Genomic DNA, 17,120 nt, shown 5'->3' with positions numbered 1-17,120 from the left:
TAGTTAAGTCTGTCTATTATTCAGTAGTTATAATGTTTATTGTGTGTCTTTGTAGTTACTTTGGCAAAAAACTTTTGAAAAACTTTGTCCTTCACCCTCCGCGGGTGGTCTCATCCTCCGAGCTCGGGTCCTCTACCAGAGGCCTGGGAGCTTGAGGGTTCTGTGCAGTGTCTTTGCTGTTCCTAGTACTGCACTCTTCTGGACCGAGATGTCTGGTGTTCTTCCAGGGATCTGCTGTAGCCACTCCTCCAGTTTGGGGGTCATTGCCCCGAGTGCTCCGATGACCACGGGCACCACTGTTGCCTCCACCTTCCAGGCCTTCTCCAGCTCTTCTCTGAGCCCTTGGTACTTCTCTAGTTTTTCATGTTCCTTTTTCCTGATGTTGCCATCGCTTGGTATCGCCATGTCAACCACAACGGCTTTCCTCTGCTGTTTGTCCACCACCACGATGTCAGGCTGGTTCGCCATTACCATTCTGTCAGTCTGGATCTGGAAGTCCCACAGGATCTTGGCTCAGTCATTCTCTACCACCTTTGGAGGTGTTTCCCACTTTGACCTCGGGGTTTCCAGTTCATACTCAGTGCAGATGTTCCTGTACACTATGCCAGCTACTTGGTTATGGCGCTCCATGTATGCTTTTCCTGCCAGCATCTTACACCCTGCAGTTATGTGCTGGATTGTCTCAGGGGCCTCTTTGCACAGGCTACACCTTGGGTCTTGTCTGGTGTGGTAGATCTGGGCCTCTATTGCTCTGGTGCTCAGGGCCTGCTCCTGTGCAGCCATGATGAGTGCCTCTGTGCTGTCCTTCAATCCAGCCCGCTCTAGCCATTGGTAGGACTTCTTGATATCAGCCACTTCAGTTATGTTCGGTGGTACATCCCGTGTAGGGGTTTGTCCTCCCATGATGGTCCTTCCTCCAGCACGTCTTCCTCTGTTCCCCATTGCCTGAGACATTCCCTGAGCACGTCATCTGTTGGGGCCTTATCTTGGATGTACTTGTGGATCTTGGATGTTTCATCCTGGATAGTGGCTCTCACACTCACTAGTCCACGGCCGCCTTCCTTAAGGCAAGCGTACAGTCTCAGGGTGCTGGATTTGGGATGGAACCCTCCATGCATGGTGAGGAGCTTTGGCGCCTTAACGTCTGTGGTCTGTATCTCTTCCTTTGGCCACCTTATTATTCCCGCAGGGTATCTGATCACTGGCAGGGCGTAGCTGTTTATTGCCTGGGCCTTGTTCTTGCCATTGAGCTGACTTCTTAGGACTTGCCTTACTCGTTGGAGGTATTTGGCCGTTGCCGTCTTCCTTGTTGCCTCTTCGAGGTTGCCATTTGCCTGTGGTATTCCAAGGTACTTGTAACCATCCTCAATGTCTGCTATTGTTCCTTCTGGGAGTGAGACCCCTTCTGTGTGGACTACCTTCCCTCTCTTTGTCACCATTCGACTGCACTTCTCAAGCCCGAATGACATCCCAATGTCAGAGCTGTAGATCCTGGTGGTGTGGATCAGTGAGTCGATGTCCCGCTCGCTCTTAGCGTATAGCTTGATGTCATCCATGTAGAGGAGGTGACTGATGGTGGCCCCGTTCCTGAGTCGGTATCCATAGCCAGTCTTGTTGATTATTTGGCTGAGGGGGTTCAGACCTATGCAGAACAGCAGTGGGGACAGAGCATCTCCTTGGTATATGCCACATTTGATGGACACTTGTGCAAGTGGCTTGCCATTGGCCTCCAGGGTGGTTTTCCACAGCCTCATCGAGTTTGCAATGAAGTGTCTTAGAGTCCTGTTGATGTTGTACATCTCTAAGCATTCAGTGATCCATGTGTGCGGCATTGAGTCATATACTTTCTTGTAATCAATCCAGGCAGTGCACAGGGTGGTGTGTCGGGCTCTGCAGTCTTGGGTGACTGTTCTGTCAACCAGGAGTTGGTGTTTGGCTCCTCTGGTTATATATATATATATATATATATATATATATATATATATATATATGTGTGTGTGTGTGTATATGTATGTGTGTATATGTGTGTGTGTTTGTGTATGTGTGTGTGTGTATATGTGTGTGCTGGTGTATATGTGTGTATTCATGTGTGTGTGTGTGTGTGTGTATGTATATGTGTGTGTATATATGTATGTGTGTATATATATATACATACATATCTGTGTGTATGTATGTATTTTTATATTAGTATAGTAAAAATATAGTGTACATACATGCTGGAATAGAATACGTTATGACGAAAAGTAAATAGCTGAAATAAAGGGAGGTTACAGTTACAATGTTCCAAATTACAAGCATTGAAATCTACAATATTAATGGAAAATGAAAACCACTGAATGAAGCGGATGTGGTGATCACACTGTGTGTCAAAAAGGGGATTAAAAAATAGGATAAAGAAGGAATGAAAACTGGACTGAATTTAAGGTCTATAACAGTAGTACATAATAATCATAATCCTAGTACAGATTACAGATTTTACATGAAAACAGCCTATAATATGAAACATTTAATATTCATAAATATGATGGAATAAATTGTAAAATACGGTTCAATGGATAAAATTACCAAACAGTATGTAAAATAGTGGAAATTAGTTCCATCTTGATAAGATACAATATTTAAATCATTCATCTAATATTGGACTATATAACATTGGCAGGATCTATTTAGCATAATTAACTTACTTTTGATCATTAAATTGATGGTGATACTGTATTTTACACTTTGAGTGCAGGACTTCTACTTGTAAAAGAGTATTTTATACTGTTGTACTGCTACTTTTACTTGAGTAAAGAATTTGAATACTTCTTCCACCACTGGTTGTCAGGCTGTACTGCAGTGATCTGTGGAGTTTCTGTAGTGGGTGGGGCCACACTGCGGCCCCAGTACTGCACATTAACAACGAAACACAACCTGTGCAGCAGGTTGACCCAGTAGGCTAAGCTTTGGAAATATCAAATCATTTCCCTTGTTTCTAAACATTAATTATTAGAATGCTTCTTATTATTACTTGTATGACTAACCAACACACTTTAAGTTCACTGTACGTTTGAGGAGTCATTTTTCTCTTGACTTCCTTCTCTGACACATTCCTTGTAAAGTGAGGTCAAAGGTCACTCTGAATAGATCTCATTCAAAACTTGAGTAATTATATCATGCAAACCCAAGAGTAACTACAGAGTCCTATAGTGTGTTAGCATAATATAATGACTGTCTGCTGTAGGAGATTCATGTTCAAAACTAGTTTGAACACAAGATAAAATCCATCCTGATGGGGTTATCAGGTCAGACAGGTTTAATGAAATCCTGTGTGACTCATGTATGTTGTGATTGTCATGCCTACGTGCCACATTGACAGGGGAATTCCAGAGCTTGTGCAGATCATATCTAGGGAATGGGGATGGAGGACTTCCTTGTAGCAGCAGGGTGGAGACTCCTGAGGAGGCCTGTTTCCCTTACTCTCACTTCCCCGTTGGCACAGTGTGGAAGGCAGCAGGCACCGAGACAGAGCTGGATACTGACTAAACTCTCGCCAGCTTCTCATTCAGGAGAAAAAGGTAAGCAGTCTAAATGTCGAGGATTTATAATGTCTCTTTGATAAACTATTCATCTTATATGAACAGAACTGAACATGTGCAGGTAGACACTGGGTAAGGTACAAGGACGTATTCCAGAAAAAATGGGCAGAATGTTATTAATTAACATCAGCACAGTTTCTCTTTTCTTTTTCATTTTTCTTGTATTCTTATTTTTTTATTATTTAAAAAAAGTTATTAATTCTATATAGTTAACAGTTACGGTTGGGTTTGTGTATGTATTTGATCCATCCTACATATCCTTCACACTACCTTACTCCCCTTCGTCCATCCACTCTCCCTCTCATCTCTCTTCTTTCTTTGAGGGATTTTTCCACCTTTCTCAAACAGTTTAATTTGAATTTACACTTAATTTATAACCTTATTTTCCTCTAACTTTATTTTGATATTGAGCTATATGCATATTGTCTACTGCAGCAAAGTACTGAGGTCAACTTTATTTGTCAATCCATTTATTTTCTGCAGCAGTGGAAAGTTACTAATTATATTTACTTAAATACTGTACTGTTATGAATCACAGAGATTTCTGTCCCCAAATGCAAGACTCGGGGAGAAGGTTAGTCAGTAGAACACAGTTTATTGTGAGGTGAGAAAGGGGGAGATGATCCAGGTGAGCGGTGCAGGACGGCAGAGTGGTCTGGAGGGGCAGAGAGGGCAACAGGCTATAGGAATCTTCAGCCAGGCAGTGAACCTGAACACATGGATACAAGGGTCAAACAGGAATCCCAAAAATTACACGCGATAACAACTAGACTGAGGTACTTGGCCAAGACACTTTACCAAAGAGACAACAAAACAAACTGGCAAAGACTGGAGCGAGGAGCCGGGGTATATATCCTGCAGGGTCTTGATTGGTGGATGAGTCTCAGGTGTGCAGGTGTTTGGCAATAGAAGCAGGAACAGAGCACCAGGCCCAGACACACACACACACACACACACACACACACACAGAGGGAAAAACTGTGAAAACACAGGGAATGAGGAGGCCGGCCGGACCGTGACATGTACATAACTACACAACAATTTAGAGGTACTTGTACTTGGAGAGAAATATTGAACTTTTTACTACACTACATTTATTAGATAGCAATACTTACTAGTTACTTTGCAGATTAAATGTTTCATCCAAAAAATCACCTTCGAAAATATGATGCATTGTTATAGATTAAACTACAACAGTACATAAACTTTGAATTAGCTCCTCTTAATAAGCTCTCATCAAATATTAAGTCAAGTCAAATTTCATAATATTTGTGGGAAGGGGCAGGAGGTATGATAGGGATTATGCTAGAGTGTCAGTATACGTAAAAGAAATTTCTCAAGGCTCAAGTGATTTTTCTTGATTTCTCAAGTTTTTTTTTAGGTATTTTAGTTGATGAGAAATTAATTGAAAAAAATCAATTAATTATTAATTTTATTCGTAACTAAACTGTGAAGTCATTATAGCTGTCATTCCTATTCCTATTATTATCTATTATTATTTATTAATATTAATGTTACCTCTCTCTCTCTCTCTCTCTCTCTCTCTCTCTCTCTCACTCTTATAACCCCCCCCACCTCTCAAAACCTAACACGGCAGCGGCAGATGGCCGCCCACCATTGAGTCTGGTTCTGTCCAAGGTTTCTGTTCTGGTCAAGTTTTTCCTTGCCACTGTCTCCAAATGCTTTCTCATGGTGGGATTTGTTGGGTCTCTGTAATTAATATTATAAAGAGTACGGTCTAGACCTGCTCTATAGGAAAAGTGCAATGAGATAACTTCTGTTATGAATTGGCACAATGCAAAGACCACGTAGAATTTTTTATTTATTTTATATATAGTAGAATAGTAATTGTAGTGTTAATATTAATACATTTGTGACAGCTATAGGAAGAATAATGTCAGCATCAGTAACAAAGCCAATAACAGCAATTGTAGTTGTCGAGCAGGAACACGGGGGCAGCAGGTGGCCCACAACCACCGATCCAGACTCTGCAGCTCTGGAGGCAGAAATACCTGCTGAAAGTGACAGAAGGAGAGAGGAGAGAAACAAGAAAGCACAAAACTATGGGAGAGAGAAGATGTCGAGTTAGTAACATGCAGTAATGGGATAAACATGTAGACAGATGGAGAGGGAGAGGAGGAGAGAGGAAAGAAGCGCATCATGGGAAGTCTCCCGGCAGTCTAGGCCTATAGCAGATTAACTAAGGGATGGTTCAGGGCTCACCCAAGCCAGCCCTAACTATAAGCTTTATCAAAGAGGAAAGTCTTAAGCCTACTCTTAAATGTGGAGATGGTGTCTGCCTCCCGAACCCAAACTGGGACCTGATTCCACAGGAGAGGAGCTTGATAACTGAAGGCTCTGGCTCCCATTCTACTTTTGGAGACTCTAGGAACCACAAGTAACCCTGCATCCTGGGAGCACAGTGTTCTAGTCAGATAATATGGTATTATGAGCTCTTTAAGATACGATGGTGCCTGACCATTAAGAGCTTTGCAGGTGAGGAGAAGGATTTTAAATTCTATTCAGGATTTTACAGGGAGCCAGAGTAGAGAAGCTAATATTGGAGAAATATGATCTCTTTTCCTAGTTATTGTCAGTACATGTACAACATTCTGGATCAATTGGAGAGTCTTAGGGGACTTATTCAGGCAGCCGGATAATAAGGAATTGCAGTAGTCCAGCCTAGAAGTAACAAATGCATGCACTAATTTTTCGGCATCAAATTATCTTAGCTTAGTTTTTTAAAATTATTATTATTTGTTATTGTTTGTTTTCCTCCTTAAGGAAGGAGAGGTCCGCTGTATAAGCCTGTGGCTTCTTGACCTCTTCTGACACATCTCTTATTTTTTCATTATCTAAATTTTATACAGTCTTGTGTGTGTGCAAATAAAAAAATAAAAAAATTATAGACCAGCTGTAATGTTAAAATGTTGCTTACACGCTAAAGCATCAGTAATAATAATCCAATACTGAAATATAATAAAATAATACTAGCTAGTATTCTGAATAATAAGTACTTTTACTATTTTAATTTATTTTACTTTAGCCATAGTAGGATTATGAAAACAGGACTTCAAAAGGTTTTGTTTTTTTGATGAAAATAAGTCAAGGATACAATGTAAAAGTTAACATACAATATAGACAGTTCCAAAATATTTGCATCTTCTCACATTACCAAATACAGTGGGATATGGTTCCTTTATGAGCTTGGCATTTAACACAGGTGTCTGGTATGTCTGGGTTAAATTGATTTATATTTACAGGGGTAATGTAAGTTCTCATTATTCAGTTATATTGAATCAGTTTAAGTCTAGTATTTTTTTGAAAGGCTATGGGCCTTAGTACATATCTGGCTCCATTCACAATCCAGGATGCCTTCATGCAAATCTTCTCTCCACACTTTTAGAGTCCGATGATTCTTTAGATTTAGATGAAAATGTATTGTAGAGAGATCTGGCCTCTATTATGTTTGTTCTGGGTCGCAAACTGTTCTAGTACCGTTATAGGGGGACAGTTAATGAATGATTCTGCTTTGAGCTGACAAAGCTGCGCAACTGTAAGTATTTAAAGAAATGGGACTGCAGAACATTGTCTTTCCTTGAGCATCGTAGAAAAGGTTTCAGTCGTAGTCATCTGAACACTGTTTTCAGAATCAAGACGTTTCGGCTCCCATCCGGAAGTCATTCTCAATTGTCACAATTGAGAACAGTTGTCCCTGTGCGTGTCCCTCACTGACTCGACTCGTGGGGCGCTAAACCAGCGCCGTAAAGGCTAGAAAAGCTGCACTGGTTAAAATAGAAACGTAATTACAAAAATGTAATAATTCTCAACAATTTATCAATATTCTCTACAGCAGACAGAGAAAGAAAGGGCGGCAGCAGCATGCCAGAGGTCGGTCAGAAATGAACAGAGCTTGGACCAAAAGTGCCCTTGAATGTTTTTTTTTTGCTGTTCTCACTTCTTTTTTTTTTTTTTAAATAAAACAAATCTTTGGGCCGCAAATTGAGTGTTTATTTGACAATATAATGTAATAATTATACATTATTTCAGAGTTTAGTAAATGCCCCTAAAAATCTGTTCAAGGGGCAAAAACAAGGCTTCCTTCTGGAAAAAAAGCCCTCCTCGCCCTCCAGCCGGAGGGGTGCTACTATTAGGCCTTCCCCTCTGGTCAAAATTAACAAATCGCCTACCGACAAGTGTGTCTATCAGTCTCATTTGGTACCTAATTTCCACATAACAACAGAGCCCATACACTTACAGCACTAAAGAGCCAACGTTCACATGTAGAATTTTTACAAATGCAAAAAATAAATAAAATGACGTTAAACATACATGTGATTTCAATTCTTTTTAATTTTATTTGTGTAAAATCCTTCATATCTCCTTATCCAATTACCAACTTGTCTGATCTAATACATTTATTACATGTAAATATATAGATAGGGATTAAATAATAATTGGCTGAAATTAAAATTGAAAGAAAACTAAACTGGAGCAGGAAAGAACATCAGAAAAATCATATACAGTAATAAGGAGAATTTAGTGCCAGAGTGACAAGTGCAGCCAATAAAGATGCATTGAAAGTGATTGCAAACGAAATCAGTGCAGCTTTATTCTTGTTGTTTGCACCCCTGATAATGCAAAAAAGTAGGAATGTAACATCCTATCAAATGTTCAAATCAAATGCAAATAATAGGCTAGAACTATCAGAATGATACATATTGCTTCAGCTAAGGTACTATTCATCATGAACAATGATATTTTGTATGATCACTCTAACCCATGTGTCAGAGGGTGTGTTCACCTCTGTTTCTGTATTACATTTATCTTCTGTAGGATCTGCTCTGAAACAACTTCGGAAACCTTTGGAGCGCTCTTCAATTCAAGAGCATTATATGTCAAAAGACATTTGATAAATAGCTTTTATTCTTAAGTTTGTGAGTAGGAGTAAAAGTGAAGGATTTAAAATGTTATCTTTCCCTTAAGTACAAAATTTCCCTGTTAGAAGTTTGATAAATATGGGCCCAGACAGCAAATCATATCTTCCACGACTTAGAACAGCTCTCAAAAGCAAAAGCAAAGAACAGCCTCCTCTGTTGTATATTTCTATCTGTAATTTCCTCCTGTCTCCCCTGACCAGAATGCTTTACACTGAGTTACTGCGGTTGTGGAATGAGGCGGTGCAGAAGGTGGACTCAAAGGACTGGCAAGGAGCTCTGGCCAAACTCGAGCAGATCAGCGAACCCACCTCTCGCACTCTGTTCAACGCTGCCTCAGCTCACCTGGCTCTCGGACAGCTGGACCTGGCCTCGAAGGTGCGTGTGTTGTGTATGGTGGGGGAGGATGGGAGTTTGGAGGGGGGTCCTGAAAATTCTGTTAATACTATTTTGTTATATCATAGAAAAGGTTTCAGTCGTAGTCATCTGGACACTGTTTTCAGAATCCAGATGACCACGACTGAAACCTTTTCTACGATAGCACTCCTGGACGAATGAGGGACTACACCGTCCTATTTTGTTATTTAACAAAAGAATGAGAACAACTTCCATGGCAAAAAAACCCATTATAAATGGTTAATAAATATTTTGCTTTATAGCTCAGTTAGAAGCCATTCATAACATGAATGAACACTAACATGACACTTGCTATAGCTCTTTAGTTTATTAGAAAGGCCTCGTCTGGAAACCAACTGCAGTGAATATTATAGAAAACTTGTTCAGAGTTTCAGCTGCAGACGGGATTATTTTAAGAGCAGCTGTTGGTCAAACAGTCCATAGTAGCGGTCCTGCTTTAAAAGGCTAAAAAGACAAAGCGAGTGTCAGCATGAGGTGAACCAAAACCCAAGCTTCATAACGTCCCTTCACGATGTTTAGTGGACTTCACAGCGACGTGTTTGTTGGTGATGTACCCGTCTGCCATTAGAGAGATCATCTTGCAACTGGAATGTCACAGTTCAAGCAGCAGCAGCAGCTGTCTCTTGAGCAACATTAAAACTCTGCTTTCTTCCACTGTACATCAGTTTGGATAGCACCGCTGCTGAATACAGAACTTACATAGTATAAAAAGAGGAAGCATATTGTAATACTCCATCTGTGAGGGGCCGAGCTGGCAGGCATGAGGAGTCACAGGTGAATTTTCAAAAGCAGGGATTTATACCCAAAAATAGAAGAAACAATTTCCAAAAATTGTTTTGTTACAAAAAGTTGTGGGCCCATACAAGAGGTCAGCTAAACAGAACTTAACTCAGGCTATGCCAACTTAACAGAAACCGAATAGACTAAACTGACCCAACAAACTGAACACTTCTCCTTTGGAGTTTTACGGCAGTTGGCATCCTTTAAGTTGCATTACTGCCTCTTTCTGGCTCTTATCCTATTTTATTAAACTGAACACCGAGGGGAGCGTATAATGGCTGATCAGACCATTTTCTAAATGAAGGGGTAACACAAGGACTAACACTAGTCTAACAGTATAAATAGTTTAGCAATTAACTAGAACAAAAGCACCAACAAACTAACTTACTCTAAAGAAATAAACAATCTCTAATCCCTCTCATACTGTGACGGCCACTTGGTTTAGTCTAATTAGCCACTTCCTGTATTTTGCTGCTCTGCTTCTGGGTGCGCATCTTTTGCTCCAGCCAGACGAGGGGTGCGTCCCAAGTCTCGGAGGCTGCGTTCCATTAGCAGTTCCACTTCCCCTCAGCCCTTGGTATTATGTAACAGCAGACGTCGCACGGAGGCCACTTGGAGAGCAGAGGGACAGTGTGCAGCGGAGGAGCGGGGGATTTAGATGGACACTTTGTGCCCAAACTATCATGGGTCGAGCACCAGTTGTAGAGCTGTACTGCTTTTTACAAATCATCAGAAATACCTGCAGACTCATTTCAATGAGCCGAAGGCGTCTTATGCGGATATTTGCAAAACGCCAGCACTTTGTAGTTGCATCAGTGTCTGATTTAGACATTTCTGTTAGTGATCTGTATCATGATTATCATAACTGCTATTGCTATGGTAACACACCTGTAAGATATATTAGAAAAACTGAAGCTGAAAAGCAATGTCATCCATAATTTTCATACAGATGAAAATAAGCTAATAAGCTCCATTGATGTGTAAACTGAAATGTTGATTAATGTGCATTGTGCCTGGCAGGTAAATAAATAAATAAAATAAACTTTTTAGTTTTACGTACATTACTGCCACCTAACCATGGATGTGTTTTCTTGCATCAAATGCATGACAGCAGTGCACTGTGGGTAATACACACCTGTAGTGATGGTCGCTGTGGGCTCAGCCCTCCGAGGTCTTTTCAGACAAATGGGACGGCGGCGGGGAGTGCCCCGAGGGCAAGCGCCAACAGGAAGTCAACGAGGGCACGTTGAACGACTAATGAATTGCATCCACTTTCCCTTACTTGCGTCTTAGTCCGTCCCACGGGGCTGCGTGGGAGAGACCACGCGAGGAAACGAGGAAATGTCCCTGCGCTTCAAATCGCATACTTTTTCTTTTTGCTTGTAGTACGTACTGCAGCACGCATACAGCGGGGACTTACTACTTCCTTACAACATCCTTGAACTTTGACCCTCTTGCGCATGTGTCCGCCGCAGGCTACGTTACTTAACATTACCTAGGAGATGCAACAAACGACGGAGACGGAGGTCAACCCGGAGAGCTCTGCATACATCTGCATACACTGTAGATTCTAACATGCAGTATTATATTCACGACAGTAAAATTACACATGCATGTCTCTGTTATTTTCATAGTTAGCCCATGTCCTTTTGCTGTTATAGGTTATCTTTATGATTATTCTGTTCACTTAAACGATTCCTATTCCAATTATTATTAAAAATTGAAATGAAGAGGAGCTGCTCTGGCACCAGGAGCGAAGCCATAAGAGCTGTGATTCCCATCACTACTGACAGTGTTGGCAGGACTGAGAAGAGTTATGAAATATAAAACAGCGAACAGGCAGATTTGACAGGAGCTCAGATGAGGGTTTTGCACAACACTGGATCCCTTTATTTGTCAACGAGCTGTCAACTGTCTGCCCTCTCTGGGCGGCTCAGTCGATGTGACGTATCTTAAGCTGTGCAGAGGATTGTGGGTCAGAATATTCAGAAAATGTGTATTGGAACGCCGTTTCTGAGGACGGCTTTAACAGCTGTAGAGACTTTTGATGGAGTTTGTCTGCACACATGCTACCAAAGGCACACAGTTATCCCTGCCAGAGCAGCAGGGTTTCTCTCTGTGGCCTGTTACCTGTTTAAACACCTGCACATGAAGAACAAGCTGCATTCTGTATCTGTACTGTGTAGCTTACTGGGCATGCGCGGATCCGAGCAGCGCGCGCTTTCCAGGTGATTTCTTTCTTGTGTGTTGTATTGATGTGTAAGTCTTTTCTTCAACGATTTCTTTTAGTGTTTGGAGAGGCTGCTTTCAGTACTTTTAAACGTTTCCACGAGCACAGCTTTGTCGCAGCAAAGATCGCGGGACATTTAAGCAGCACAACTAAAAACTGTAGTTATAAACTTGACAGGACAGAGGAGACAGAATCAAACCTGTACCCTCCAATCCATTCTGCTCTGATGGAGCTCAGGATTTATCAGGAGGACTGCTGTACTCACCATATGACCCTGGACTGTGTGCTACCTTTCGGATGTGTCGCCTAGAACAACACAGAACATTAACGTTGACCCCGGCCAGTCCTGCATGATAATCAGTGGCAATATGCTGCTGGGCCTCGTGCGTAAATGCGCACAGCGTCACCCACCCGCTATTAGTGTTTCTTTTTATGACCCGACCCCGACCGGATAGAACAGTGATCCGCGGATAGAACAGTGATCCGCGGATAGAACAGTGATCCGCGGATAGAACAGTGATCCGCGCATCACTGCTGTGTCCTGCTCACAGCCAGGAATCATTTCTGCTGGCAGAATGCCTTTACATTATTTAGGCCTATGTTATTTGCATCTGTATTTATTGATATTGGGATTGTGAATTCATTATTGAATAACCCAGAATATGACTATAGTGTCTTTTGATCACTGGCCATTATTTATTAGGCTAAATGTTTCAGGGAAATAGAAATGATTTAGCCTAACTCATATCAAACCCGACGCTCAGGAATGATCAGCCTCACATGCGACTGAATGGAAATGACCAGAATGTAAAAAGTGTTTCTTGCTGACAGACAGACTCTCCTCCTCTCTCTGACTTTATCCATAGTAAAAGTGAATGGAGGAAATAACAGATCATGAAAAGAAAAATCTTTATAATAAATGAAGAAAGCTGTTTGTGGTCCTTTTGTTGTTCAGACCTACACTTAACAGATTTTTAACTAGATGGTGAATCAGAAAACACATCACATATAAAACTTGGGAGTGATACACTTGAGTTTAATCTGTTATCTGTCTGAAACTCCAGTGATGTTGTGATGGATCAGATCAGTCCGATCAGCATCAGCTGCGGCGTCCGATCAATAACTGATATCCAATAAGGGGGCGTGTCAGCCAGTAAAAGACTTACGTGAAGTTTGCTCTCGTGTCTCCTCGCGCCTCGATCCCATGGATGCATAAAGAGAACCGGACACAGCTTCGGACGCGGGGCCCCGTTCATTCCTATGAAAGCTGCTCAGTGGTGCATGAAGCCAAGCCCGGTATAAAATTACCCGGGGCCCCGCCTCTGACGCGGTATCCAGTTCTCTTTATACATCCATGGACAAATAGAGATTTTTGGGATGTACCCAAGAAGTCCCTCCAGCAGCAGCACCCCCAGCACTCCTAACTCAAGAAATATAAATTAGAACAACTTAAGTTAAACTTAACCAACACTAAGCTAAAGTGTGACTGTACAGAAGATAAATGTGCGTGCTACACAAATAGAAACTGATAAACTGCCAGTAATATCAAATATGAGTAAGATGTATGAAACAAAAGCTATGTGTCCTCATTTAATTGTTTGGTGATATATGTGCAATGTGAATGTAAAATGCATAAAGGTCAAAAGATCAAACTAAATGATTAAATGAACTATTAAGTGTAAATTATAAAGAAAAGTAAGGTGAGTGCAGGAGGGTTATCAGCTGTGTGGCAGCAGGTGCAGCCATCATAGTGTCCAGCCTAAACTTGTCTCCTCCCCTCTGTGATGGCCAGGCTTTAGACCTCACCATTGCCAGGGATGAACGTCTTGCTGTTGGCTTCTTCCAGAGAGCAGCAGTGATGATGCAGATTGACAGGTAGGAGGCAGCAGACCTAAAGTTGACCCTACATTAGTTACTTATTAAAGACTAATAACTGTAACTTTTGAAACTACTGTGACACTATGTTTTAGAATGTCACAGATAGTGCCGATGTCTTTTATCCAACGAAAATCTTGGGAAATGAAGGGAAAATCAGTGTACTGTCATCCTGTAATTTCCACTTGTGGCCAGTTAGATCAGTTACAGAAAGAAAGGTAGTTTGATTTGATAGGACGGCAGAAAAGAGGGATTGTTTAAAAAATTCTGATGACTTCATTGGTTGGACTTTGTAGTTAGACCATGGATGTATGAAGAAATAGTTTGGCATTTTGGGAAATACACTTATTTGACTTCTTGGTGAGAGTTAGATGAGAAGATTGATACCCCTTTTTTGATTGTACTGTTAATGTGAAGCTGCTGTCAGCAGCTACTTAGCTTAGCATAAAGACTGGAAACGGGGAAACAGCTAGCCTGGCTCTGTCCAAAGGTGACAAGATCTTCCTACCAGCACTCCCGAAGCTCACTGATGTGACATATTATCTTGTTTTTTTAATCAGTACAAAAAACAAAGCGTAACAATGACACGTTGTGATTTTATGGGAGGTTATGTGTCGGAGCACAGTCACTTCCTGGAGACTTCACTGTGAGGTTGCCAGGCAACCAGCGGAGACTCATGGAAGTTACTGTGTCAGATGAGAAAAACGTCTGACACAAAACACCCATATAAAACCACAATGTTTGTTTTTTGTATAAAGCTTTTATATCCCAAGGTGCTGCATGTTCATTTTGAAAATGAACAGTTTGTCTGTTTCTGCGTTGCTGTCTCTCCAGGCTGGAGGAGGCTCTGTCAGACTGTATCTGGGCACAGAAGCACATGAGAGGAAACATGGTCATTGACTACAGACAGCTGGGACTGCAATTCAAACTCTACAGTTGGCAGGTCTGACATTCAGCCTCACACTGCGCCACACACCTGCATTCACACAGGAAAATGCCAGCCTTCAGCATGCTTCTTCTGACACATTACAATGCAATAAAAAGGAAATCCAATCCCATGAGGTCTGTCAGTACTGAGGAATGAAAAGAGAGAACTGTGCTGTTCATCACCTCCATTGTGTAATTCAAACGTCACATACTGTACACCTGGGAGCTAACAAAGCCTCATTGATGGAGGAAGAAGAGGTTGCACAACATCACATTTCTCAGATAAGACGTGGTCTAGCTTTCCACAGACAATGCACCTGTGCTTGCAGCCAGTCAGTGACAGCTAGGTTACAGCCGAGGTTTAAAGGCTAATGTGACCATCAGTTTGAAAAATCATATCACATCACCAGGCACGCAGCGTCATCCACCTCTGATATAATGCAGTTTTATCATATAGATTACATGACAACCACAATGGTTGTCATGGGAATTCAACGAGCTGAATTGATTCACAGCAACATTCTGATTGGATTCTACACAAGCATGCATGATGAAGGGGCTTAAAGGTAAAACAGTGGTTTGTAGATTGCAGAATCTAGGGCTGGGTTTCCGATTCAAATCAATCTTCATTTGAATGATCCAATATTGATTCATAAAATCTGAGATCAATCTTTTAATATATGCCTCTGACTTTGACCGGGCCACTCCAAAGTCTTCAATTTGTTGTTCTTCTAGCTAGTGTCTGTACAGTCTTTACATAGGCTGTTTGGGGGGAATTAACACAGACTCAAAAACCTCTCCAGCTGCTAAATTAGTGTGAAAATAGCAAGGTGAAATTTTGCTCTGTGTCTAACCTAAACATTCTTTAAAATCCTGCCTTTCCACTTCCTATCGAATTAAACTGCCTTTCGCTACATAAACAACACAATTTTAATGCATCTGGACCTCAAACCTAGTAATATTTTGGAAAATATTAGATATTGTTGTGTTCAGTATTCAACACATGATGAGCGGATACTTGAGAAAGCTGAGACACATTTTCCTATAATAGAATGACAGACAAACTCTCTCTTTAGCTCTTAGTTGTTAATGTCTCCATCAGTGACAGCTATTGTTTTGCTGCCATCACAGGAAAGCAGTTCCACAGAACCGAATTATAGAACAAATAAACAATTGAACACACTGAACCGGAGCACTTAAACACACACACACACACACACACACACACACACACACACACACACACACACACACAGACCCAAACATCACCAAGGTAGTTTGACAATTTCTGCCGCAATAAAAAAAGGATAAATAATCCAGAAATATATAATGGTGATGTGTCCTCTAGGTCTTATATAATGCAGCAGCTGTGTACTGTCGGATGGGCCAGTGGGAGCAGGCCAGGGATGTCCTACTATCAGCCTCCCAGGAGAGAGGAGCAGGTCGAGGGGGAAATATAGAGGTGGCTTTGGACAGTGTCTTGGTGAGTGTCACAACTGGTAAGGACAGACTTTAGTGACAAATTTCCAAAATCAATTGCCCTTGCACTGTTTATGTTATGTATGTTTGTTGTTTGCATTTCCCCCACTGCCATACCTTACAAGGACAAAAAGATGAGGATGATTCTCCAAAGTGAGTAAAGTTTGGTCTGTCCTTTAACTTCTGTAACTTTAACTTCCTGGAAAACAGTGAATTACTGGCAGTGCTACCTTTTGGGCATGCTGGTGTGTCACATATCAGGTAGCAGAAAGGGCACTGTACCCATTTGCAGGTCAAAACCACAGCCACAACCCGCGGGTGTATCTCCACCTGTCGAGGCGTGAGCGGAGGGGCACGACGCAGTATTATCTGCTCACCTCAGTCCTAGTTAACATTATGTCCATTACAACAAATGTTGTTAGGAACTTGCCTTGGTGAGCTCAACAGGACAACATTCAACACAACATACTAATAATAAAACCAATCTATACATAAGAACATTTTAAAATATACAAAGTACCATCAACATAAAAGATAAGCTAAAAGTAGATGCCTTAAGTGGAGGAGGTTTGCAATTCAGAAATCAGTCAAATAACCTAAACATATCAAAAATACCATAAATAACTATTAGACCACACTGATAACTAAAAAAGCATATTCCCAGAGGCTATTTGGCTCTTAAATGTTAAACTGGCACTTAAGGTACGTTTTGTTGTCGTTTTTATATTTATGGTTATCTGTGTATAGTTGCCAGAATGTGTTTGTCTCAGGAGCAGACGTGATGAAATTACTGCTTGTCTGGGTTGACACGTCAGAATTAGAATTATTATACAGACCTGCGCTCATGCATTTTAGTGTCTTTCACATTTAGGCCTCTTATCATTTCAAACACAGCGA

General features: G+C 41.2%; 1 protein-coding gene across 1 annotated transcript in view; it reads left to right on the top strand.

Annotated features, from left to right (window-relative positions):
* Positions 1–3,404: 3,404 nt before the first annotated feature.
* Positions 3,405–17,120, top strand: part of LOC122875937 (NADPH oxidase activator 1-like) — a 42,452-nt gene continuing 28,736 nt past the window's right edge. The window contains exons 1-5 of the mRNA XM_044195639.1: positions 3,405–3,557; positions 8,719–8,893; positions 13,735–13,817; positions 14,652–14,760; positions 16,093–16,227. Of these exons, the coding sequence (XP_044051574.1) occupies positions 8,720–8,893; positions 13,735–13,817; positions 14,652–14,760; positions 16,093–16,227 (501 nt within the window). The 5' untranslated portion in view covers positions 3,405–3,557; position 8,719. The remainder of the gene's footprint in view (positions 3,558–8,718; positions 8,894–13,734; positions 13,818–14,651; positions 14,761–16,092; positions 16,228–17,120) is intronic.

The sequence above is a fragment of the Siniperca chuatsi genome, linkage group LG5 (assembly GCF_020085105.1).
Source record: "Siniperca chuatsi isolate FFG_IHB_CAS linkage group LG5, ASM2008510v1, whole genome shotgun sequence".
Taxonomy (NCBI): domain Eukaryota; kingdom Metazoa; phylum Chordata; class Actinopteri; order Centrarchiformes; family Sinipercidae; genus Siniperca; species Siniperca chuatsi.
The sequence above is the reverse complement of the archived record's forward strand: the minus strand, read 5'-3'. Positions and strand labels throughout refer to the sequence as shown.